The 27833-nt window shown below is 42.3% G+C and overlaps 1 protein-coding gene across 4 annotated transcripts in view; it reads right to left on the bottom strand.

Annotated features, from left to right (window-relative positions):
* The window catches only part of SLC24A3 (solute carrier family 24 member 3), a 466656-nt gene that overhangs the window by 120039 nt on the left and 318784 nt on the right, over positions 1-27833 (bottom strand). For all 4 annotated transcript variants that reach the window (XM_045574623.1, XM_036417549.2, XM_045574624.1 and 1 more), the window contains 3 exons: positions 8741-8815; positions 5809-5893; positions 4945-5048 (listed from right to left, as the gene is read on the bottom strand). In XM_045574623.1, coding sequence (XP_045430579.1) covers positions 4945-5048; positions 5809-5893; positions 8741-8815 — 264 coding nt within the window. The remainder of the gene's footprint in view (positions 1-4944; positions 5049-5808; positions 5894-8740; positions 8816-27833) is intronic.

Raw genomic sequence — 27833 nt, 5'->3', positions numbered from 1 at the left:
CTGAAATTAAGTGTCCTTCACTTAGTCTTCCCTTCTTTCCCCATTAAAGATAAATGTTTTAAATTCTTTTTTGCGATTCTTGTATCTGGATCACCTGTGGTTTGCTTCTATTGGTTTTTTACTTGGTTATAAGTCCTGTTTCTGTCTTCACAGGTCCCATAGTTTATTGTACCCTGGAAATTATGTATAAAACAAGAGTGAGAATTGAAGAATAACCTTATGTGTTTTTTTCCTCCAGAAGTTTCAAGTTCTTCTCTCACCAGCTGGCTACAGTGAGGAGCTGATTATTCAGAATTCAGGAAGGGTTCAGGTGAATGAAATGGGTTGAACTCACCTCTGACCAAGAGTAGATCCAGAGACAAATGTCAGGGAAGGGGGCGGTTAGAGATCAACTGAAAGATTTATATGCATGCATATTAGCATAACCATTAGACACAGACACTGGGGCAGTGGGGGCTTGCCCAGGGTGGGAATGGCTGTGGGTGGGGGGTGGGGAGAGGAAGAGGTCAAGTTGGGGGAAAAAGGAGACATATGTAAAATTTTAGACAATAGAAAAGTAAGATATCCTTTCAAATGACTGAGTAGTATGCCATTCTATAAATGAATCAAAGCTTTTTATCTACTCACCTACTGATGGGCACTTGGGCTGTTTCCAGATCTTGGCTATTGTAAATAATGCTGCAATGAACATAGGGGTGCATATATTCTCTCCAAGTACTATTTCAGGTTTCACTGGATATATTCCCAGAAGTGGGATCACTGAGTTAAAAGGCAGTTCCACTGTATTAATTTTTTGAGGAAACTTCATACTGTGTTCCACAGTGCTTGCACCAGTCTGCATTCTCACCAGCAGTGCAGGAGTCCTCCCTTCTCTCCTCACCAGCACTTGTTTTTTTTTTTGTTTTTTAAAATATATTTTATTGATTTTTTACAGAGAGGAAGGGAGAGTGATAGAGAGCTAGAAACGTCAATGAGAGAGAAACATCGACCGGATTGCTCTTCTTTTGAGAGCTGATAATGGTGTCTAACTTTTGTTGCGCATCTACTGTGTAGGCCTGGTGTTGTTTGCTGAACACGTTACGTTTCATCCTAGGGCAATCGACCAGCTGCCTCCTGCACACCCCCCACCAGGGATGTGCCTGCAACCAATGTACATGCCCTTGACTGGAATCGAACCTGGGACCCTTCAGTCCACAGACCGACGCTCTACCACTGAGCCAAACCGGCTTCGGCAACACTTGCTGTTTGTTGACTTATTGATGATAGCCATTCTTGCAGGTGTGAGGTGATATCTCATTACGGTTTTAATTTGCATGTCTCTGACTATGAGTGACGTTGAGCTTTGAAGGCAGGTTTGAATTCAGATGTACCACCTCTGGGTGCTGTTCTGGCTTGTTTAAAGAGGCCAGCATGAATAGCAAGGCAACGCCAGACAAGATTAGCGGGACCTCGCCAATGAACATGAGGTAATTTGGAGGATGCCAGGAAAGCTGATGCCGAAGCTCTTTATTACAAACTGGGGCCATCTGCCGGCCTGTAATCACTGGGATATGAAAGTCCTAACCTGGAATGTAGTTAATCTGTTTACTCTCTATTTGCGGTGGTTATGTCTTTAAAGCTTAACATGCTCTGGATGGTGAATTTAAGTTCAAAAGTGCATTGTTTCACAATGTGGAAATAAATTGGTGTTTCCTCTTTGTTGTTATTTTTTGTTTTTAAATGAAAAAAAAAAAAAAAAAAAAGCTGGTAGGACCACAGCCCTATAAATGTCTTGCGGGCATGCCAAGAATCACTCTGTAAGCCACTTTCTAAGAAGCAATTTCCTTTTTGTCCCGTAAAACTCCCCAAAGCACCTTAGGCGAACACCGAAGCGCTGGGTATGTTTGCAAACTGCAAATACAGCAGACATTTAATTACATCGAATTCATCAAAACCCTAATTGAGACAGGAACTCAAACCTTACCGCTTAATTACTTTAATTTCAGATGGGTAACAGACTTGGTCACGAGCAGCCGTTCACGCAGGAATACATTAGAGAGAGCCCCATGGGCACTCGCTGGTAATTCTCACAGCCAAATGAAAGTGCGGAGCAACATAAATAACAATGCTAAGTGAGCCCCATGATTGGATTTATTAATCAGTTCAATTGCCAATAACCATCCTTTGCTGGAACACGCTTGCTGCATAGGCTCAACCGGCCTGGAGGGCGGCTCGGGATGCCAGGCACGTTCATTTCGTACTGATTTTTCTTTTCCTCCCACTGATCAGACAGCACAGAGGCCAGGACCAGCCCTGTGAGATGGTTCTTCTAATCAGCCTCTCCTCATTTAGAATTTCACATAGAGACCTTCTCCCTGACCTTTCCTGCCCTTGCCACGGGATACCTGGCTGCTGTTTCACAAGTTAGTTGTAAGTTCCTTCCACTGGTTGGTTAAATTATTGCAGTGACCCAGCATGGGATTTAAAATAAAATAATATATATATATATATATTTCAGAGAGGAAGGGAGAGGGAGAGAGAGAGAGATAGAAACATCAATGATGAGAATCATTGAGGCTGCCTCCTGCACATCCCCTATGAGGAATCGAGCCTGCAACCCAGGCATGTGCCCTTGACTGGAATTGAACCGGCAACTCTTCAGTCCACAGGCCGACACTCTATCTACTGAGCCAAACAGGCTAGGGTGCAAGCATGGAATTTTGAGGCAAGAGATCTAGGGATTGCTCTTCTTTTGAGAGCTGATAATGGTGTCTAACTTTTGTTGCGCATCTACTGTGTAGGCCTGGTGTTGTTTGCTGAACACGTTACGTTTCATCCTAGGGCAATACTAGGAGGTAGGTGCACTTATACCTACTCTATAGATGAAAAAAAACCCAAAAAACAAAAAACAAAACTCCGAGGCTTAAAAGGTGAAACAACTTCTCCAAGGCTCCACAGCCAGCAATAGCAGAGTCGGCATTCAAACCCAGAGCAATTTGTTTCCCAAACTATCATTTTGCTCTTTCTGCAAAGACTTCGTGGATCTTACAAAGTCCTGAAGAAGAGCACTGTGTAGCTTTGGAACTCTCTATGTAGGCATAGTACACGGAAAGACAGGAGGAAGGGCTGGCACCCAGAACAATCATATGGGCTCCTTCTAATATCATCCAGGAGGTTCCTTCTCTCCACAATGGCTGAGATGAGCTTGGCAAAGAGCTTCTGGAAGGTAAAGTGACTGATACCAGAACTTGCTAAACACTCAGGAAGTAATTGGCCTTTTAAGTCCTTGTTCTAACAAGACAAGTGATTTACTGCATTGCTAATAAATTATGGAACACAAATGCATTCAAGCCACCTCATATGTATTGTAATTAGTTGCATAGCATTTACTAGCTATGTCCCCGCATTTGTTTCATTTGCTTACGTACTTTATTTCTCCCTCTTTGGGCTTGCCTTTGCATCAAGTTTCTGGTACAAAAGACTAATGAACTAATGATAACACTAAGAACCACCAGGCTAATAAACGTACCGCTAATGGTGGCAGTGCTAATTAAGAGAGTGCTAATAGCAACAGACTCTTCTGCAGGATGACTGTTCATCTCCAACTCAGATGAGAACCAGCGAAGTACAAATGGAAATGAAGGCAAAGACAGAGACTTTTCTTTTTGGTACTGACTACATTAATAGGAGATCGATAAAATACCATATTGTGGGTCTACAAAACCTAAGACAAAGAGAGAATTGACCCAAAGGATGAAGAAAAAAATTTCCAGTCCAGTAAACTGGGAAGAACTCAATAACCACATGTGGACATAGCTGTCCCTCTCAGAAGTAACTGTTCACTTGTGGGTGTTGGAGCTGATTCCTGATGAGATCAAGGGGTCCTGCCTATCACCAGAAGTAACAAACTCACCAGGCTACCCAGAAAAATAAATTGGTATGGAGATGATGGAGGTAAAAGCAAGCAGTGGGGAATAGCGGTGGTGTGCCGGAGCGCATCCTGCTTCAGACATTCTCTAGTCTGTGTTCAAAACACGGGCAGCATTGGGTGCCCTGGCTGGTTGATTGAATGACCAAGGGGCCCGCGGAAGGACATGGGAGAAAACTCCCCGGAACTTTATTTAGCCCTTCAAACCACCCAGCCACTTCTATCAGGACCTTGGCTCAGACCACCGGGTACCTCAACACTGCAAGTGGACACCCTTGATGGGCTTCTAGAAGTCATGTTTCCTAGATAATACTCGGAGTCCTGGGTGTTTCTACAAGGAAACTAGGACATGAGTGCTGGCAGGCTGGCTGCAAGCCCATTTGCCCCTGCAATGCCATGGATGCCGGAAAGCTTCACACTTTGGTGACTTCGGGGTGTCTTCCCAAGACTTTCCAAAATGCACACCAGAGTTCATAAAGGACAAAGACCCCATAACACCCCCTGGCAGTGGCATAGTCTTCATAGATAAAATGCAAGTGTGCAAAAACCTCTGGTGACCCCAAAAGTCAGCTAAAGCGAACATGTAAATAAAATGCTTTCTTACTGTAGATGGGTCCTAAATTGTGATGGATGCAAATTGTTTTTAGCAGAAAAACACACATCTGTCATTTCCTGTCTCCTTCTCTCTTTTTACTCTATTTACATTGAGGCAATACTATACCTAAAATTGTTTTAGGTTTTCCAATTCAGATCAATACTATCAAAATGAGCATGGCACCTTCAGATTCGTGGCCCATATCTTCAGACTGGTTAATTACTTACATGAACCTGGGAACTCTATATTCCATCAACACAGAGACCAAAGGATGGTGCCTGAGAATTTCAAGGTCTAGCTGAGCTAGCCTCCTGGGCATGCGACATCACATCCTCACTGTCCAAGACCACTGGTCCTTGTGCTGATTCTACTCCTGCCAGACTGGCTGCTGCCTCACTTCCACGCCGCCCTCCCAGACACCACCTTCTGCCATTACTCCTACCTGACCAGCGAAGAGCCCACAGACTCCGATGATGCACAGGATGTTGAACACTGCCGAGCCCACGATGGTCCCAACTCCCACATCGCCCTTGGTGATGAAGACACCTGAAACACAGCGCCAGAATCAGCCTGGCTGTTGTGGGCGTCATATTCCAAGGTGTTTATAGAGGAATTTTCTTAAGTGTTAGACTGATCACAGAGGGTATGCAGGAAGCAGTCAAGGATTGAAAGGAGCTCTTTAATCTGAGGATGCTGTCCCACAAGAGCATTGGCATTGGGGCTGGGGCATGTCCATGCATAGTAAAAGCATTTCTTTAATTCTATATAATAAAAGCCTAATATGCTAAGTGTCTGGTAATCTGATCATCTATTCAACCAATCAAAGCATTATATGTTAATGATATGCTAAGGCCACTCAACTGCTCACTATGACATGCACTGATAACCAGAGGGCAGACTGTTGACTGGTCGCTATACCATGCACTGACCAACAGGGGGCAGACACTCTGATTGGTAGGTTAGTTTGCTGTTGGGGTCTGGCTAATCAGGACTGAGCAAGACAGGCCAGACAAACCCTAGAGCCTTCCCATGGCCCCTCCCAGATGAGCAACCTCCACATCTCTTCCTGGTCCCAATCGTGCACTGTTGGGGTCTCTCAGCCTGGCCTGCACCCTCTCACAATCCAGGATCCCTCGGGGGATGTCAGAGAGCCAGTTTTCGCCTGATCCCTCAGACCAGGCAGAGGGACCCCACTGGTTCATGAATTCGTGCACTGGGCCTCTAGTAAGATAATAATGAACAACCACCACTGAGCCCAGGTCCTTTAGAGAGCTCAGGGCTGAGATGTCCCCAGGTCATCACCTACCTATGACAGATGTGAACAGCTCTGGGGCCGAACTGCCCGCCGCCATGAACGTGGCGCCAGCCACATCTTCACTGAGGTGCAGGCGCTACAGAGGAACAAGAACAAAGCACAGGTGAGTTCAATTACCCCTGGGAACCCTGTGACTCCCAGATCTCAAGTGAAGTCCTTCCACCTCCTCCTTCCAGAGCTCAGCCTCTGTGTCTGACTGCCCTGGCTGGGCCACAGTTCCTCTCATTGTCCCCCTTTGGGGACAAAATCAGGAGGAGGGTCCACTTGAGTTAAAGGCTCTTGACAAGATCTAAGGGTCCCCAATCCCAATGCCCCAATGGCCATGCAGATAATAGGAAGGAGTGGAGTGGCCAGTGTGAAGCACAAAGGGCATTCACCTCCTTTCTAACATCAGACCACTTGGTTCCCTCTGAGTTCCAAAATATTTCTATTTTTAAATTAGATTGACTGGGGTGACATTGGTTAATAATAACATCATATAAGTTTCAGGTGTCTATATTTATAATACAATATCTATATACTCTACTATGTATAATGTGCCTACCACCTGAAGTCTAATTCCCTTCTGTTCAAGTATCCTTATTTTTTGAGATGACAAAGTCCACATTTTTTAAAAATGCAAAATATCCTGATTTTTTTCAGTACCATGCTGATCTTAGGCTAAATCAGGCTCATGGTAACCAACTTTTGAGCCTTGATTCTAAGAGGTTATGGAGGCTTTGGGGTGGGGAAGGTCATCCTCCTGAAACCCCTTCCCATTCTTGATGCAACCTTGAAACCCTGGGGTAGGGCAAGTGAGGGATAAGTAGAAAATAATGAGGGATCAACTCTGCCGAGGTATTCTATTCAATAAACTCTCTAGGTCACCCTGTTGGTTAATCCAAAGGTGATTTGCAAGAAGACAAGACAAATACACATTCAAGGCTGCTTAGCAAGTTTAGCTTTTCTGTTTTCAATCATGACTCAGAAAGTGAGCTGCTGGCCATCAGTAAATTGCCAGTTCCTCCTGGTGTCCCAGATGGTCATGAATGATACTATTCCCAGTGGCATCAGCAGCTGCACTCCCTTGCTCAGCCATGGAGGGGCAGCATGGCTTTGGCGTAGGCTACTGGCTCCACCAACCAGCAAGTCTGCTGCAGGAGCCCTAATGGAGCATTTTCATCTGGAATCCTGGGGTTCCTCACTCTCTACTGAACAGCTAAACTTCACTCGGGGTCCTGAGGAGACCTTAGATGAAGTACTGATACCTCAAGTTGAAAGGTGTGGTTGTGAGGACACCCTGCCATCCTGTCTCACTGGGAGCAGGCAGTTTGTGGGAAGGTCGCCTAAAGTAGAGCTCACACTCCTGGGGTAGTTTGTCAAGACTTGCCACAAGCTGGGAGCCTTGCATTGCCGGGTCTTCTCCAGCTCGGGTTCCCCAATGGGGGTTATTCTGGAGTCCACACCTTGGATTATCTCTAGTTCCTCTCTCTCCTTCATCCACTCCGTTGGCTTCTTCCTTCATACCCTCTTATGCCCCCTCCTCTTTCATTCCTAATTCACTTCGGCCCTGGCAACATCTCTCCTGATGTACGGACAGGCTATAGGGTCAAGCCTAATTGTGTTAGTAGGGCTCTGCCCTCCACGCTGGGACTTGTATGTGGCTCTGCCACAGGTCAGTTTGAGACTTGATCCTATAGCAGCTACCTTTTTTTTTTTTTTTTTTTTTTTTTTTAAGTTGTGTGGAAAAGAAATAGTTTGCTTTGCATGAAAAACAAACCACCAAATGGTGGTATTTTAGAGATCACAAATGACCCCACTTACAAGGGATTCAGAGTTTCTTCATCTTTCCCATGAGGTGACCCTGTTCTCAGGTTACCTCACTTTGAACAAAGGCCTTCCTTCCACACCTGTCCACAGTCCACCTCACTTTTTCCTCATCCTCCTTCCACAGAATAAGGAACCCACTCCCAGGCCTTGATCCTTTTATTTTTTTTAAGCACACAAAATTAACAGACTTCCAGGATATAGAAGGTACTGCTTAAGTTAGTGGTTCCTGACCAGCACCTTCAGCAGCACTTGGATACTTATTAGAAATGGAACTTCGGATACCTGTTGGCCCCCAAGATCTACTGAATATGACACTTGGGAGGAAGGAGGGAAGAAAGGGGAGGGACAATGACGTTTGAGAATGATATAAAGAAACTTGAGCTCCAGATTGGGGTGGGGGGGCATTTGGGAGAGATCCCTTCTGGAAAGGTATCTGAATTAAAAAGACAATAAAATGGAAAGCTTCCAGATAAAAGAAACTACATTTCAAAACAGAGGAGAAGATGAAGGAGGCAAGAAAATAAAAGGGTTCTAGATATGCTGAAGATTCAGATAAAAGGGATTTAACTTGGTATTCAGCCTGGTGTCACTGGGCAGATTTTGAGCAGGGTCCTGTTTTTGTCTCTGTGGCCAATTCTTTCATCTTCTCCCCTTTCATGCCTCTGCTTGGAGCATTTTTATACATATACACAGAGGAAGGGTGATTGATGTGTGTGGCTGGAGATTTCTCAGTCGACAAGGACTCCACAAATCACCAAAGGAGGGTTACCGAAGCAGAAGGGAATGGTGGAGAGGAGGGAGTGATAGAGAATGAAGGGGCAGATTTTAAAAGAGGGAAAGAAAACTGGAAGCAGAACTCAGAAAGTACCATGAGTTATAGCCAAATGGACAGGGAAAGCTGGCCATGTGTATGTCAAAGCCCAACTATAGATGGGTGTTCTGGAATTCTAAGCAGATTGATGGCACTTTTGTGCTAATGTTGCCCATCACTCTGAAGTATGCTGTTATCCGGTGTTCCCACCCATACCGGCTGCATAGTGTTCCAGGGCCTCCGTGAAGTAGGCTGGAGCAGTACCAGTGCCCAGCTCAGAAATGCTGAGAATCAAGCACATACCTCACAGATCTTTTCCAAGGAAGGGACGAAGAAGTCATCACACACAATGGCCAGTGCGTAGAACATGTACATGGCCTAGAAGAGAGGAGAGGAGAAAGGATTAAATTCAGTCAAGGCAAAGCCATGGGCTGAGGGTCTGGCCACTCTCTGTCATCATGAATTCAACATCCTACTCAGGGTAAGAACAATGTCTTTGCAATGCCTGTGAGGTCCCATGTGATCTCACCTTTCCTCTCTGACATTATTCCCTACCACTGTCCCCCATGTCCACCTCCTTGTTCCCCAAACATGCCATGGATGCCTTTGCATTTTAAAAATGTATATATATTATTGATTTTTTACAGAGAGGAAGAGAGAAGGATAGAGAGTTAGAAACATCGATGAGAGAGAATCATTGATCAGCTGCCTCTTGCACACCCCCCACTGGGGATGTGCCACAACAAAGGTACATGCCCTTGACCGGAATCGAACCTGGGACCTTTCAGTCTGCAGGCCGATGCTCTATACACTGAGCCAAACCAGTTTTGGCAGCCTTTGCATTTTTTGTTCCCTCTGCTGGGAATACACTCTCCCAGATCACCTTGGATAACTTCATCATATCCTTCAAGTCTATGGATCAACCTATGCAAGAAGCCTTGGATTCTTCTCCCTCCCATTCTCTCTATCCCCCTACCTTGCTTTGTTTTTCTTGACATATTATCTTTGAAGTTCATTTGTCTGCTGTCTTCCCCACTAGAAGGCCATGTGAATTATGAACTATATCCATCTCATTTATTCCAGCACTCATCTCAGCACAGTGGTGCATAGTAGGTGCTCCATAAATATATGAGCAATAAAAGGATAAATAAATGAATACTTCCAAATGAGCTAGTGCACTCTCCTGTTTCCTGCAGGACAGCCTCTGCAATCTTGTCTCCACATCGTTGACCAGGCCATAAATTGCCTCTCTACCTTATCCAACTCCATATTTCCTTCCTAACTAATGAAGTCTTATTAGGAGCCCATTGTTGGTTGACTACCCAGTGTGTGTCCTCCAATCCTAATGGTACTACAGTTTCATTCAAATATCTATCATATTCATACATGTGGAGGTAACCCCACCCTTTCCTCCAGGAGCAGTGATTGGCCAATCAGTGTGTAGCAGTTCCCAGAGTCAGTGTGCTATTGCTTCAGAGGTGAGCACATGACCTAGGCTGATTCAATCACATGGCAGGAAAAGCCTTATAGTTCTTGACACAAGGAGCTGTTTTTCATCCTCAAGTGCTGGCTATGAACAAAGAGAATAGGTATCGTGATGGCCATTGGCAGCCATATTAAGGGAAATCTGAATTGAGCTGAAGCTGACCCTCAGTCAACTTATGACATCACTGAGCCATGCTCATGTGTTGCTAGAGCCCACTACACCTCCAGGTTTCATAAAATTGGCAAACAGACCAGTTTGACTTGGAGTTTCCCTGTTAATTGCAGCCCTAAGCATCTAATGGACATGGTTGCTCATCCGTTAAGTTCCAGTATCCTCTCATTTTTTCACCATCCAGCATCTTTGCCTTTGAGAACTGCTCCAGGGCCTTCAGTCACACCCTGTCCACCTTCCTCACCAAGGACACAGGCACATGACCCAAAGTAGTCACCAGGACACCCACTTCCCTTTATACAGTGGTGGGTGAGCAAAAGTTCTGCAAGGGATTACAGAGAAGCTGGGAGAAAGGGTTTCTCTCCTTATGGCATATAAAAACCACCTGAGACTGGACCTGCTGGAGGCAGCTGCCATAGAGAAAGAGCTTGGCTCAGAATGCAGCTCACACCAAGAGATGGAGAAAACACACACACACACACACACACACACACACACACACGCTCAGTAACATCAAGTGAACACTGGACCCAGCTCAGTCTGAAATCAAAGTGAACTTGCAATTTCATGAGCCGGTCATACACTTTTTACACCTACACTGGTTTAAGTTTCTACCACTTACAACTCTCCTTCATGAAGGCTTATGTAGCAACCTAAGTGTGAAATGGTTTTTCTGGCCGTTGACTCTTGGCTGTCAACTAATTTAGACACCCTCTTCCCTGCATGAGCTTGTTTTCTTTGCATTGTGTTTTGTTTCTACAACCAGACTGTAAGATTCTCAAGTACATCTTAACACCTGAGTCTATGGAAATATCAGACAAGTGCCCCAAACCAAAGATATTTTGTTTCAAAATGATGACTATAATAAATGATCAAAACCAAACAAAATATATCATAGGAGATGGGTTATATAGACTATAATTCATCAATCAATGACATACTGTGACAAGAGATTATGTAAATCCATATTTAGTGACAAGAAAAGGCATTTATAATAATAGTTATAAAAAGTGAAAAGTGTTATAAAATAATGTGTACAATCTCTTTTTTTGTTAAATAATGTATAAGAATGCATACATATATTCATACTTATATAAGATAATTTGCATATAAGGGTTTGAAAGGCCATAAATCAAAATAGTTTCTCCCTTGGTTGGTGTGACTCCACCTGTATTTTATAATTCCTATCCATATTTTCTGATTTGACTACCTTGAATTTGGATTTCTTTTGTGATTTTTATAGGTGGTGGGAGATTGGAGAGGCAGCAACTCTGTTTTACATTTTACTACTCTCTGAGGAGGCTAAGAAGCTTGGAATGTACAAAAAACTTAAAAATAACTTTCTATTTATTGGTTTGTTCATAATCTATAAAAATTATTTGCCTGTGGGGTGTTTTTAATATGTCAATTAAAAAATTAATGCTGTATTTTATAGCTTTGTAGATGAGTCAGAACACACATTCCCAAATTGTAATGGACTCAAATCCTCTTTTGTATAAGACTTGGCTGATCCAATGATATGAAGACTTTATCATAAACTCTGAAAGGACAGCCAAATGCAGTAACTGGAATACAGGATTGCACACCTTTGAATTAACCAAAACCTAAATAAGCCATCCATACCTAACATACTCAATTCACTAAAACAGCCAATGCCATTTGGAAGTCCACAAATCATCTCTCAAAGACTGCATTCCAGTATTTCATATTGATCCTATTTCAAGGCAAGAAGCTCCATCTAACACATCACAATATCAATGCTTGAAGTGGGATGGGAAAGGAACAGATCTACCAGATTCTTTGTGCTTTCAAGACTGATAGCTGTTGAAAGCCACATTATTTACTTGCCCATTATTGAACACATAGATTGCTTCCATATATTGACTATTGTAAATAGAACTGCAATGAACATAGGGGTGCAAATATATTTTCTAATTAGTGTTTTGTATTTCTTCAAATACGTTTCCAGAAGCATAATTGCTAGTTCATAAGGCAGTTCAATTTTTAACTATTTTGAGGAACCTACATAGTACAATACTTTCATAGTGGACACACCAATTTGCAACTCTACCAAAAGTACACGAGCATTCCCTTTCCTCCACATCCTCGCCAGCAATTGTTGCTTGTTGATTTATTGATGAGAGCCATTCTGACAGTTGTGCAGTGATCTCTCATTGTGGTTTTAATTTGCATCTCTCTGATGATTAGTGATGTTGGGCATCTTTTTACATGTCTATTGGCCATCTGTATGTTTTCTTTGGAGAAGTGTCTATTCAGGTCCTCTGCCTATTTTTTTTTAACCATCTCTGGAGGATATGTTGATTTTTATAGAGAGGAAGGGCAAGAGAGAGAGAAACTTCAACTGAAAGAGAATCATTGATTGGTTACCGTTCAGATGCACCTCAACCAGGGACTGAACTCACAACCTAGGTATGTGCTTTGAGTGGGAATTGAACCTGTGACCTTTGGTGTACAGGATGAGACTCCAACTAACTGAGTCACACTGCCCAGGGCCTCTGCCCATTTTTAAATTGGATTTTTTTTTTTTTTTTGTGCTGAGGTGTATCATTTGACTATATTTCCTATGGTGGTCTTTACGTCCTGTAACTATTTGTAACTATCAATTTGCACTTCTTAATCCCTTCACCTTTTCCATTCAGCCCCCCAGCTCTCCTTCCCTCTGGCAACTATCAATTTGTCCTCTATATCTACGAGTCTGTTTCTGTTTTGTTTATTCATTTATTTTATTCTTCAGGTTCTGCATATAAGTGAAATCACATGATATTTGCCTTTATCTGTCTGACTTACTTCATATAGCTTCATACCCTCAAGGTCCATCCATGCTGTTGTAAATGGTAAGATTCTATTCTTTTGTATGGCTGAGTAGTATTTCATTATGTATATGTATCACTGCTTTTTTATCCACTCATAATAACTATGTATGGTGCCAGGTGGGTACCTTAAATATCAGGGGGAGCATTTTATAAAGTATATGATTGTAACCACTATGCTGTACACCTGAAACTAATATAAAATAATATTGAGTGTCAACTGTAATTGAAAAATAAAATTAAAAATAAAGAAGGCCACATGACTTCTTGTACAAAGGCAAAGTGAGGTGGGGTTCTCACTCCCAATCAGACACTTTGTGGCAACTTCCTCTGGACATTTGGAGGGGCCCACCAGGTGATGAGGTTCCTATCCATCTCCTCATACCTAATGGCAGGTCTGCCAATTGACTTACAAGAAACTAAGCTCTAACTCTGCCATACTACCCAGCCCCCCAGCTCTCCTTCCCTAATTAGGTTCCCACTGGAAAACAAAATTGAACAAGGTGTTGGTGGGGATGGGGACTGTGCATGTGGAATGGAACAGGGGAAATAAGCAAACGCTATATTTTCTGCCCAGGTTGGCTTGCACAGAACAAGGACCCATTTATATGAGGTGAATGGATTTCGTGGAGCGTGATGCTCACAGAGTCACTGCTGTCACCTTTGGTAGCTGTCAAAGGAAATGCCTGAGTAGCATTAGCTGGCAAGCAGCTGCTGAGGGACAGGCAGCCTGGAGTCTCAGAGGAAGCCCAGGGTGGGTAAAAGACCTCACATCCAATCCTGGACTTGACACTTCTGAGCTGAACCACCTTGAGCAGTGAACTCTCCCTACCCAGCGGAGCCTTTGACGTGAGACCAATCACACCATGCTCTCTAGTTAGCATGTGAGGTTGTTGTGGGGAGAAAATGGAAACAAATGAACAGAAAGGTCTGAACACAGCAAAACACCTCATGACACAATGGCAATGCCAGAAGGACGTGCCGCAGCTAGTGTGCAGGAGTCACATAAAGCAGAGCTGAATCACCCCCGCCGTCTTAAGTGAAGCTGTCAGGGATCAATTGACAGGCAGCTATCCTCAGGACACGGGCGAGCTGAGACTGGTCAAGCTCAACCTGGTTCAGTTGAACTCAACTCAAAAGACCCAGGAGCTAAATAAGTGTTTATTGTTGTATGGCACTGAGGTTTTGAGGCCATTTGTTACACAGCATCATTCAGGGGTCCTCAAACTTTTTAAAGTGGGGGCCAGATCACGGTCCCTCAGAGAGCTGGAGGGCCGGACTATATGAACTACTAATTCCTACTCTAACACCTCGGCTACGCTCACTGCCCAAAAAACCTGGCGGGCCAGATCAGACTCCTCTGCGGGCCGCATGTTGCCCGTGGGCCGTAGTTTGAAGACGCCTGATTTAGGCAGTAAGTAACAGATACAGCCAAGGTGACAGAAAGAGTCACAGAGAAAACAACAATAATGAGAACTTCTAAGAAAACAGACTATCTGGGCTTTTTTTTTGGGTGGGGGGTGGGCCTGACAATATCCTCAGCTTTTCTAGTATCCTGAAACTAGCCATGGCCATGTGACACAGTTTTGGCCAATGAGAATAAGGGACAGATCCTACTAAACTCACCCTTTCTTCCTGTTTTGAATGTGATTGTGATGTTTGGAATGGCAGCAGCTGTTGTATGACCATGAGACCAGCATGGAGATGCAGAGAAATATTCTGAGGGGGGCAGAATATTGAGGATGCCATTCGTCAGCTGACCTAATACCAGAGATCATTTCCCTCCATACTTCTCACTGTGTGAGAAAAGGACCCCACCCACCCCCAATTGCCTCTGTTGCCACATGCAGCTACGTGCTTCTGGTAGGGGCAAGAGTAGTGAAGGAGGTTAGAGAAGGCTTCCCAGGGAAAGTGGCCATTAAACTGGGCTTTTGAAAGATAAATACTGTCCCATCAGGCAGTTTCAGAGGTTGATTAGCTCTATAATAAAACTAGAAAACTTTGGCGACAGTGGTTAAACTGAAAAATACCTAAGGTAACAGGAAATGATGGTGGCCTGTGGCTTAATGGAGGTGAACAGGCTCTAGCTGAAATGTCGATCTACAGAAGGGCTTCTGAATTGTGAGGGCAAATGTATCTGAACAGCACGACATTAACCCTGCTGTTTTATGTGGCATCTCCAGTCAGCGGTTTTCACAGGCAATTTCCTTTTACTACATCTCCGCACTCCTGTGGCTCTGTCTTTAATTTCAATGAAGGTGGTGCTGGAGAGGCAATTCCTAGGGAAGAGCCATAGAATGCTGGCCTTGGTGGAAATTGTACTCAATCTCCAGGGAATGTGGCTTGAATAATAACCAAAAAAGATCCTCCTCCTTTTCCCTTCTCTGCCCCCACCCCCCTCATAGTTTCAAGTGATCGTACATGATAACACATTTTAAGAGTTAATTCTTTAAAAATAATCCCTTCCTGTTATGGCTCTATACCTATTGGTTCCATGATGCCACATTGGGACTGACTGAGGCACTCACTCTCGGGTTCTGCTACCTCTGCAGACATCATTTGATTGGATACACCACAGCTAGTGACTGAAGAGACAAACTCTGAGCGATAGCCAAACCAGGGTTCTGAACACGAGGATCTAGTTGGAGGTAGTTGCAGGGAAAAGGAATGTAGCAGGTGGCTATTGGGTGCCCCTGGTTCCATCATATTTTTTGGCCTTATTAATTTAGAGCATTCCACTGCCTTTCAAATGTCAGCATCTGCCTCCATTTGTTTGAAGACCTCTGATTTAGCCTTTCACAAAGCAGTCAAGAAGTTCTTGGGTGTTACTGTCCCTGGGAGCCCCTGAACAATGGCTGATAAAAGTTGGTGTATGTGTATCCAGCTCCTTACTCCCTGGGAGGTAACTGCACTGTCTCCCTGAGTCCCCAGATGAATTAAGCTTCAGGTGCCCACAGTGTTGAAACCTCGAGCAAATTACCTTTTAACTAGCAATTTTCCTTCTCTGTTTCACTTCCTGTTTCCTTCTCTGTTTCCTTCCACCCCCAACAGACCACTTTAAAACGAGGAAAGTCGGTTAAGGAAGACTGTGGAAAGAATGCAATGCAATTTATAAAATGGGCCACTTGTAGAAACAACCGTTTTCCACCAGTCTATGGGGGACTCTCCCTTAGTCCCACTCCCCTGTGGTCATGGTGTCAGCTGGTATCGTGAAGGTTTTCGGAACCACTGCCAACTGAAAAGGTTTCCCGTGAGGGGACCCAAGCACTAAAGGAAATGAGAATGTGTTAATGTACCTGCTCCATTAGCATAAGTCCTATAATTATGTTACTTGAAAGGAGTCTACCCAGATGAGGCCCATGTCTGGTCATTGTTCCTGGAGGCCACCATACTAGGGTCATTGATTTGGAGCCCTGGGAATGAGAGATTTGCCATCTCTGGAGAAATTTTTCAGTGGGGGAAGAATGCTTTATTGGTTTTCAGTTTCTCAAGAACATGGGAGTGATAATTGCCACTTCCCCTCAGTATACACGGAAGGAAGGTTCTGGGGACAGGCTTATATAGCTGGGATAATGCCAACTTGACCTCACTTGGTCCCAGGAGTATGCATTCTTCTTCGACCCTCTCAATAGCTGTAAGATGGGGCACTGGACTTAAGCTAGCCTCACAGGCGGGAACCGAGTTCGGTAACCTGGTTAGGTCACACAGCTAGTAGGTGGAAAGGGCCAGATTTGAATTAGGTGACCTGACTCTCGAATCTGTGCTGCTAACCATCACACCACACATCATCTCAGGAGGAGGACTGGCTGTGTTCTACAATATTTGAGGAGTAACTCTACTCCTCTAACCTCTGCCAGGCCCCATCTCTCCTTCCACAGAGAGCTCCGGTGAGATGGAGGCTCTTGACCTGAGGTCCCTGAACCCCCACCTCCACAAGGAGTACTTAAAAAGCCTTAAGGAGTGTGTCAATTTGTATGGGAACAGCCTGTATATTTGTTTTCAGCAAACATTAAGCAGAATTCAGTATTTCCTTCTACTATGAATCTACGCAATAAACCACAGAAACATTGGCAAGACCTGGGAACCCGTCCCTAATGGAAATCTCAGACTTTTTACATCAGATTACTTGTGTTGCAGAGGCCTCATGTACCTATTGCTATTTCAAAAATAAGCAGTTATGAGACCTAACACTATTTAATGTATTAAGAACACAAATTCCCTGGTACTCTCCCAGTGAAGTGGCTCCAGCAGCTAGGTATTTGAAAGTCACCAAGGAGACCCATGAAAGCACACAAAAACTATTGGATAGGCACACAAACTAGTAAGGAGGTCTCAAGTTTATCTGATGAAGTACCAACATGTCTGCTAAATATATAAGCAGAGCACTTGAGGTTAAAGTTAAACATAGAGCTATTCACTGGATTCTGTGTGAGATTAAAGGGAGAACACCTAACCTAGGCGAGAGTGAGGGGAGGGTATGTTCTGGAGGAGTTGATGTTTATATCATGTCCAAGAAGATGAACAGGAATCAGCCAAGCAAAAAAGTCAGGAAAGAATTGGCTAGACAAGGGAATGGATGAATAAAAGTGTGGTGTCCTAAATTAGCATGGTTTGTGCGGAAAACTACAAAATATTCACTATTGTGGGTGAGAAAGTAGAGACAGATGAGTCTGCAGAAATATGCAAAGATATGTTTTGGGAGGTTCCAGTATTCCAGGCTGAGATATTTGGATGCATAAGTGCAGACTATTTTTCTTGAATGGAAATCACTGTTGATTCTACTAGATGAAACTTATGAGGAGGAGGATGATAAAAATGGTTTGATGATGATGATGGTGTTGGATTTAATGGGTATGATGATGGTGAAGATAGTGATCGTCATGTGATGAAGGGAACAATGATGATGGGAGTGATGACAGTGGCTGTGATATAATAATTGGGGGGGAAATGAAGATAGTGATGTGGAGGAGGATGGTGATAATGATAATGATAATGATAATCATGGTGGTGATGATGGTCACAATGGTGAGGGTGATGGCGATGGGGATAATAATTTGATGATGTGAAGATGATGATGACAGTGGTGGTGATGACAGAGATTATGATGTCATATTAGAGACAACAATGATGATGATGGTGATAATGAGACAGATAATGATGATGATATGACCATTAACACTTATTAAATGTAACCATGGACCTCAAACCGCCTCAAAGTTTTTCTCTCAAGTATACCCTGAGGAAAATACTATTGTTATCCCCATTTTAAAGACAAAAAACAAAAACAAACAAAAAAAAAACCTTAGGCAAAGAGAATATAAGCCCAAGTCTCAGAGTTAGCATGTCTCCAATCCAAGCCAGAGCTCAGGCTTTCACTTCCTCTCAGCAAGAGAGGAGGACTGGTCTAAAGGATCAGAATGCCCACTGGCTTGAGGATTTCTCATGGCCTCTCATTCTTCCTTACTCCTTCCCTTTCTTCATCTCCCACTTCTCCCACTGCCCTTCTCCTCTCACTAAACAATAGTGGCATATTCTGTAGGGGTCCTCAAAGTCTCATGTAAAGACTGTCTGATAACAGGCTTGTTTGCCAACACTGCCCTTTCTTCTTCAGGCTTGTTTGAGAAAACAAGGACAATGACTTCTACACTAGGAATGTATTATAAATAGCACAGAATTTAATTTCTCTGGAAGACTTCGAAAACTTGAAGTTTCAAATATCTGCAAGAAAATACTCAACTATCTGTAACATGGTGGAACTCTTCACTTCAAGGTTGGTGAGAAAGCTGCTTTTTGCCTCATGTTTTTATTGGAAACCTGAGCTGAGCCTTTCTAAGGAAAAGCACAATAAGTTAGAAATTTTCATGCCAGAGTTAAAGCTAAGTTTATTGCATAATATTGCGCCTTTGAAAGACAGCACACTGGTGAAAGTTATTAAGATATGTGTATTCTTGTCTTTCCGTCCTTTTCTTGTTATTCTCTCTCCAAACACAGTCTTGGGAGCTAGTGGGCACCAGAGCTGCCAGATAACATCAAATAGTAGAACTGCAAGCCAATATGGGTGAGCAACCAGGACTTCCAAATACAGAATCGGCCCGAGACATAAGCTCTCCAGGCAGGTTCGTAATTTGGCACCTCTTCAAACCCATGTTCTTTAAATATTTATTCAACATTTGTTTAGTGAAGGATGGAGGAGAAAACTAACGTTCTATTAATAAAAAAATGTATATAGAAATTGAGCCTCTTACAACTTCATTTCTACTGATGCAAGATAGTCAATATTTTGAAAAATATTCTGCACAATCTTCCCCAATTTTTCTGTAATTGTTATTCTTTTCAAGTTTCTCTTGTAAGATGAACTACTCTAAAGTAGGCAATTTCTTTCTTTTTTTTAAATATTTTATTGATTTTTGTACAGAGAGGAAGGAAGAGAGATAGAGAGTTAGAAACATCGATGAGAGAGAGTCATCGATCAGCTGCCTCTTGCACACCCCCTATTGGGGATATGCCCACAACCGAGGTACATGCCCTTGACCGGAATCGAACTCGGGACCCTTCAGTCCCCAAGCCGACGCTCTGTCCACTGAGCCAAACCAGTTTCGGCTAAAGTAGGCAATTTCTTGATAGTGAATTCAAAGTTTAACTAGTTAATATTTAGATAGTGAAACATTTTATTCAAAGTTGATAAATACTAAGCACTGTTCAATTTTAAAATTTCAGACATAGGATGATCTGAGTGCTAACAAAGTACATGTAGGCTGGCAATAGCAAAAAGAGAAGATTCTCTTTATTTCTATTTCAGGTAGCTGTTTGGGTCAAGTTGAGGAGATCAATTTATGTGTCTTTAACTGTGTTGTGTGGAAACCCAAGTTAAGTGACACCATCTTTCCCATTTATTATACTGATGTTTTTTAAGGGTTCCAGTAGTCAGGCCTCCTGAGAAAGTCAAATGGCCACCCAACAATATAGCTTTTAGTACCCAGTTGAAAGTCATGCCAATGTCCACAGGTTGGAATCACTTCTTTAACTGTGTGTCATTACTGTGTTCTATGAACAGAATAGATCGAGTATCATAGGTTGTGCTTCTGGAGTGGAAGGTGATTTCCATTAGTGGTGGAGGGGGATTGGGTCATCCAGGGTCCCTGGCCTAATTCTGCTTGTCAGGGTGCTGGATGAATGTGGGTAGGAATCTAGCCTGGGGCTATGTGTATAAATGAACAAAGCCAACAGGCTTGTGTGGGTCTTAAATCCTGACCTTCATTTTATTGTTTAAGATCTACTTTAGCTAACGAAGCTAGACCAAAGTTTTACATTACAGTATTTCCAACTTCACACTTCAATGACAAGCCACTTAAACAATTACCAGATGATTGCTATGAACTTTTAACTAGGAAGTTCAAAACTTCTCTTAACAGACAATTAGTTCAGCTAGGCCCATGAGCTCCTTCCCCTGGCTGATCTAGACTGGCTTGATGTTCAGAGATATTCCAAGGAATTATTTGTACCTGGACAATAGTACAAATAACTGCAGGTCCTGGGATGTTCTTCTTGTGTTCTGTTCACCTGGTGTGCCCATGGGAAGCTCAAGACAGAGATGTTCTCATACCATCTACTAAAAATCCTCTCTGTTTTATTTTCATTGATTAATTTTATATATATTTAAATACATATTTATATTTCAGAAAGGAAGCAAGAAGAGAGAAAGAAACATTATCGATAAGAGAGATTCATTGATTGGCTGCCTCCTGCACGACCCCTACTGGGGATTGAGCCAGCAACCCTGGAATTAAACCTGGGACCTTTCAGTCCACAGGCTGATGCACTATACACTGAGCCAAACCAGCTAGGGCCTCTCCGTTTTGGGGGGAACAATGTCATAATAATAATGATCAACATTTGTTTAGGTTTTAGATGCCGACACCAGTGTTAGGAGCCGTGGCTCTAGGCAGAGAGCTAAAATTTAATCATGCTTTCACTTACCTCTTCTAGGGGTCAGAAAAAGCAAGAAGCTGAGTTGCAAATAAGAACACAGATGATGATCAAAAGGCATGGGGGCAAAGCACAAAAGGGAAACAAATCCCCTTGAGGTTTTAAAGGGTCTAGAGAACAGTGGTATCTTTGAGTTTCTTCAGTTCTCTTCTGCAACTTACAAAACAGGAATAAAAGAAATTTGCCAGCTGCTTACTCCTGCTCTGACTGGTGTAAATAAGTTGGTGAGTCTTTATTTTAGCTTTTTGACTTGAGTATTTAACCTCATCAAGGCTTCAGTTTTCCTTTGTCTGTAAAATGGGAAAAATAATAGTTCCTACCAGATATGGTTATTTTAAAACTAGATAATTCATGTAAAATTCTAGCATAATAACTAAACTGTTGAAAGCATTAAATAATTGCTGAATAATATTGAATATTATTTTAATCAACTTGTTAGAAAAATGGAACCAACTGAATTGAAATAGACTTAGGACATCATTCATATTTTCTTCTTTACAAAAGCAGAAGAAAAGATTGGCAGGCTTATTCCTCTCTTTGACTGCATCTGTGGGGGCCACATGTACTGAAGCAGTTACATTGGAACAGTTTGCTGATGAGCCTGGTTTCCTTTTCTGTTGTCCATCCAAAGAAACCTAACCCAAGTTTCACATTCCAACAAACACATGATTTAGGATTCCCAGCAGTCAATGGGGTTGGCCAATGCAATGGTAAAATCCAACCCATCTCTGGGTTCGATGTTAATTACAACTGAGAAGCAGATGGTATCTAAATCTAGGACCATATGTTCTCTGTCCATGGGAACTTTCCCTGGTGGAGAAGACAGGACCATCACCATTTTTTCTTTTTCTTTTTTTTCCTCCCAAGAAAGACTGGACTTTTGAGTTTAAGAAAAATCTTATTATTTGTCATGATAGAATTCCTCTGATCTTCATAACCACAGAAGCATTAAGTCAGACATCCGACAAGGAAAGGTCAGTGGGCTGACCTCAGGAGTGTAGATGGCTACTCAAACTCAAGATGCTAGCACAAGTAAGACAATCTGAAGGTAAGAAAATATTTGAATATAACCTGTCTACTGATCTGTAAGACAAGCTCTACTCCCATATATATAATTCTAATTAAGTGGTCTGATGATAATTTATATTGAATTCTATTTCTGATACTTATATTATTATCTTTTTAAGAACTGACTAAAAAGTAATTTCCCTTTTCCTTTCTAAATAAGACCTGCCAATAAACATGTTGGCTCCTATAGGAATGCCAGTGTCACTGGATCTGGTCAGGTAGAGAATTTATTATTCATTTATTTATTATTTTAAACAATATATTTTTATTGATTTCAGAGAGAGAGGGAGAGAGAGAGAGAGAGAGAGAGAGAGAGAGAGAGAGAGAGAGAGAGAGATCATGAAAGACAATAACTGATTGGCTGCCTCCCACACCCCACCCCCAGTGATCAAGCTTGCAATGTGGGCATGTGATCTTGTCTGGAATCAAACCTGGGATTCTTCAGTCTGTAGGCTGATGCTCTATCCACTGAACCAAACCAGCTAGGGCTTGTAAGAACTTTTAATTTTTTAAAATCTTTACCTATGATATATTTTTATTGATTTTTAGCTTTTTAGAGAGAGAGAAACTGATTGGTTGCCTCCCGCATATGCACCAACTGGATATCGAGCCCACATCCTGGGTATTTGCCCTAAATGGGAGTAGAACCTGTGACTCTTCAATGCAGGCTTATTCCTCTCTTTTACTGCATCTGTGAGAGTCATATGTATTGAAGTAGTCACACAGGAACAGTTTGCTGATGAGTATTGTTTCCTCTTCTGTTGCCCATTTAAAAAAATCCAACCCAAGTTTCACATTCCAGCAAACACATGATTTAAGATTCCCTAGCAGCCCCAGCAGTCAACAGGATGGTGAATGCAATGGTAAGATCCATCCCACTAACTGAACCACACTGGCCAGGGCGAAAGGTACCTCTTTTAAGTTACATTTTATCATCAAGTTTGCACCAGGCAGGGATTGTGCCTTTGACTGTGGATCTAATAAGAGATGCTGTTGATCACTGGAAATCCAGTGTTTAGAAAAAGTATGTGATTCATGAAGCACATGCTGTGATGCTCCTTGATCCACTTATAACAATGGATAATTTAAGACACACTGGAAGCTTCCTACTCAGAACAGTTGCCCACCTCACCTGTGGCTCTGCTTTCTGCCCCAGGAAACCTCAGTGCTAGAAAACTTTCTTCAGCCCATGTGCTGAACAGCTTGAAAATGTCTAGGTTTTAACAATCCAGAAACAATCACCAACCAAAGAGAGAGTAACCAGCCTGCCCAGCCCTTACTAGGGCACTTCTTTTTATTTTTTTAAATTAATTAACTTATTTTATTGATTATGGTCTTAGATAATTGTCCTTATCCCCCCATTCCCATCCCAACCCCCTCCCTACATATGCCCCCACCCCCCTGTTGTCCATGGCCACTGGCTAGGCCCATATGCATGCACATAAGTCCTTTGGTTGATCTCTTCCCCTTAACTCCACCCTCCCCTACTTTCCCTCTGAGGTTTGAGAGTCTGATCGCTGCTTCTCTTTCTCTGGGTCTGTTTTTGTTCATCAGTTTATGTTGTTCATTATTTCCTCTAGATGTGTGAGATCATGTGATCCAAGAAATACCCTTGTAAGAACCTAAACTGTGACAAGTAATAATGGTTATGTTGAGAGGCAAATGAATAAGTCTGTAGTGAGTTCCTTTCTGGGCCAACAGCTGGGGCACTCTGAATCAGAATCGACACCATCCTCAAAGGGCTGAGTCCTAGTTGTTCACAGTGCTAACCCCCTTTATAATGCCCCTCCTTGTTGGCTCCTCTCCATTCCCTATCTTGCTTCCCCCTTTCCTCATGTCTGCTTCCTGGGCATGACCTCAAATAAACTTCCTGTACCTGGTAGAGTGCCGGTGGAGGCTCTTATCAACTCACAAAGGCCAATTATTACATTTTCAGGAAATATGCAAGTCCACTGAGGTACTGATAGCCTAAGACTGGTGATGGTGCGAATTTTTGCACCTTGGAAATAAGAAAATGCTTCAAATCAGGTCTCCACCTATCCTACAGGAGAACCAGTTGTTACATATTTACCAGCCCACCACTGCCTTTACTCTAGTCCTTATCTCAAGGTTTGTTTCCAGGACCACCCAAACTAAGAGTATGAGTAGCAGGTACCACACTGAAGCCAACACATGAACATTTAGAGTAACTAAAGACTCAATTTGCCATCATTATTGTAAGTATTCCTTCACTGGCCAAAGGCTTAGTGCTCTTCATGGATGGAAGAAAATTTATTTCTAAATTTATAGTTAAGGAGGTAGGTAGAGAAACTGAAAGAAAAAATCCTAGGTGAACTGCCACTTGAAACTCATTCCAGGAGAAAATCTTTGTGAGCTTGGGCTACACAAAGATTTACTAGATAGACTATGGAAAAGGAAAAACTGGAAAAGAAAAATAAATAAAATGGAGCACATCAGAAACAGCAAAAGCTTGCTATTCCAAAGACACTATTAAGAAAATGAAAGGTCCGGTCATAGACCGGGAGAAAATAGTTGCAAAACATATACTTTCTGAAGTACTTGTATAATCAACATATACAAGAACTCTTATGACTAAAAAAAAAATGAAGATAACGCAATTAAAAGTGGACAAAATATTTGAGCAGACACTTCATCAAAGAAGATCAATGAATGAGGAAGAAGCTCATGAAAAGATGTTCAACATTATTAGTGGTTAGGGACATGCAAATAAATACCACAAAGAGATACCTCTATAATCTCACTATAATGACTGAAGTTAAAAATCTGATGATATCCAGTTTGGGTCAGAACATGGAGAATATGGAGGAACGCTCATGCATCATTGGTGGGAATTTATAAAAGTACAGACATGCTGAAGGAAAGTTGGGCAGTTTCTTATACAATTCAACATATATCTACTCCCAGGTATTTACTCAAGAGAAATGAAAACATCTGTAGACACTAACTCTTGTACCTGAATATTCATAGCAGCTTTATTCATAATAACCCCAAACTGGAAACAACCCAGATGTCTACCAACTTGTGAACAAACAAGCTAAGGTGATACACCTGCACAAAGGAATTCTACTAGGCAATAAAAAGGAATAAACTCCCTGAATATACAAAATGTGCAACTGCAAAATGGATCTTAAAAGCATTAAGGTTAGGGGATGAGGGTTAATATCCCCAGTAATAAGACATAGCAACATCGCATCCTCCTGATACGACTTACTGAAAAGAGTACAAGGTCAGGGTGGTATTCCTGATGAACAGGTATAACCTCAATCAAATCATGAGAAATACAGAACATAAACCCATATTGGCCCAGAGTATTCAAAATGGTGAAGGTCATGAAAAACAAAGACCAAGGATCTGCCACAGACTATAGCAACTAAGGAGACATACATCTGAAAGGAGTGCAGGATGCTGGGTTGTACTATAAGAAGAGATTAGTGGGAAAACTGGTGGAATTTGAGTAAGTTCTGTAGCTTCATTAATAGTATTGCAATGTTAATTTCCTGGTTCTGATCATTGCACTATGATTGTATATGATGTCAACATTAAGGAAAGCTAGGTGATAGGTATTTGAGAAGTCTCTGCACTATTTTTTTAATCTTTCTATAAGTCTAAAATTATTTCAGAATAAGGTTATTTAAAATGATGATTTTTGTATGCAAATTACATCTCAATAAAGGTGATTGAAAAGTAAGCAGGTCCACCTGTCTCAAATGGTGACTCAGAAAATCTGATGTTTCTCTGAGAGTCAGGAAGTGAGAAGATAGAAAGAATGGAATGCTCCATCCTCCCTTCTCTCCCCCACCCCCTACCTTAGGTCATGCCTCACCAAAACACTTCCATTCTTTTCTGTTTTATATTCATGTGTGTGTGTGTGTGTGTGTGTGTGTGTGTATGTGTGTGTGTGTGTGTGTGTATATATATATATATATATATATATATATATATATATATATGGATTTATTCAAAGCGGGGGCATTATTTATAAGAATGTAAAAAATTTCAACAACAGGATTATATTTTGACACAGTGAAGGAGGTCTCTTTCTCAGATGAAACCCATCTTTAAGAAAAATGGAAGTTGAATGATCCAAAATGGTGACAAAGTAGGTGGAAGTTATATTCACCTCCTCCCAGGACAAAATTGTAATTACAACTAAAATATACAACAATTAACCTGAATAACTAACTGAAGAAACTAAAGACTAGCTGAACAGAGGTCTTATAACCAGAGATTTACAGAAGCCACATTATGACTGGTTGGAAAGGCAGAGATTCAAAAAGGGCTGGCCCTGCTCCCGTGGGCAGCAGCTCAGAGTCAGGAGAGATATCCCAGCGGCAAAGGTTCCCCTGAGGAGCGAGGGGTCTCAACCCCAGCTGGGCTCCCCAGCCCAGAGCACCAGAGCTAGGAAGAGGAGCCCACACAACAATGTGAAAGCCCACTTGGGGATTCTGGTCCTGAATAGAAGGAGGCTGTACTGGAGGAGAGCACTGCCTGCACACTCCCAAAGGGGTCTTTGGACAAGCCCAGAAGGCCTGGGCATCCCTTTGACAGCATGTGGCAGTATCCTAATGGGTAGACTGTGGAGAAGGCCAGATACCTTAGGCCATCAGGAATGAAGTAAAGACTATTTTTTTTTTAAAGAAATAAGCTTGAGAATTGTAGAGATTATTCAACTTCCCTAAGCCACCCTCGGACTTAAGGAATGCCTGATATTGTTTTCTAACTGGACATCCTTTTCTGTAAGTTTTGGTTTTGAGGCCAGTCAGGATGGAGCAAAACCCTGTCTATGCATTAGGAGAGAAAACACTACCCTGAGGAAGAATTACATGAACCTGATCTCTTGGGAAAAGGTATCCCAACCAGGTGTCACAGGCCTGCTGCAGAAGTGAGTTACATCTGAATTGAGCTTCTAAGCTTTGAAACTGTCTTTGCTTATTTTTTTTTTAACACAAAGACTGGCTACTACATTTTACACTCCAGCTAAAATCAATGCCTCTTTCTCCATGCAACATAATTTTTCTGGAAGAAAACCCACACTTATTAAGTGTCTTATTTCAATGGCGAAATGACTCAACTGACTTGGAATTCTCTACCAATTTGGATGACAGAGGCAGGGGAGAGAGCAATTTAATCAGACCCACTGGTGATTAACACCATGACCAGTTTCCCACTAGAACACTTTGCCAGTACGTAAGGCATTTTATTTTTGGATTTTCTTTATGCCTAAGGCACACAGTGGAGGAGAGGATGCCCATGGTGTGTCCTTGTGGCTGTCAGCATTTACTTGGGCTGATGAAACCTTGGTGTGGTGTGTTTGCCATACGGAGATAGAAGGGTCCTTTAAAACTCAGAGCAATTCACAACCCCCACCAGGCATTTACAGGTCAATTTGGGGGCCTTCCGCCAGGCATAAAATAAGAGAACTGGCATGACAATGTCCTTTCATGCACGAATTATCTTCATTTTATAAATGAGAAACTGAGGCGCACTGAAGAGGCACTTGATGTGGGGTGGGAGGAGGATGGAGCAAGTCACAGGTGCCATTGCAGATGGAGCAGGTCTCATGAAATCTTTCTACAGTGGGTAATTTTTAGAGTATTGCCTGAGTAATTAAGTTATAATCTACCATTCCAGTTTAGTCATGCATCTGTGTTTCTTTCCCATCATTGAGACTAACTAATGGGAGAAGAAATATGGACCTTCTTGAACAATAAATCCGACAGATGGGAACTGGGTGACAATTCCTCATCCATCAGTGTTCTTTGGCCAGAAGCCTCCAAGACAATTTGCTTTTGCTGCCGCTGAGCCTCACCAGGATCATGGGACATTCACTGTT

This window comes from Pipistrellus kuhlii, unplaced genomic scaffold (genome assembly GCF_014108245.1).
Source record: "Pipistrellus kuhlii isolate mPipKuh1 unplaced genomic scaffold, mPipKuh1.p scaffold_m20_p_6, whole genome shotgun sequence".
Taxonomy (NCBI): domain Eukaryota; kingdom Metazoa; phylum Chordata; class Mammalia; order Chiroptera; family Vespertilionidae; genus Pipistrellus; species Pipistrellus kuhlii.
The sequence above is the reverse complement of the archived record's forward strand: the minus strand, read 5'-3'. Positions and strand labels throughout refer to the sequence as shown.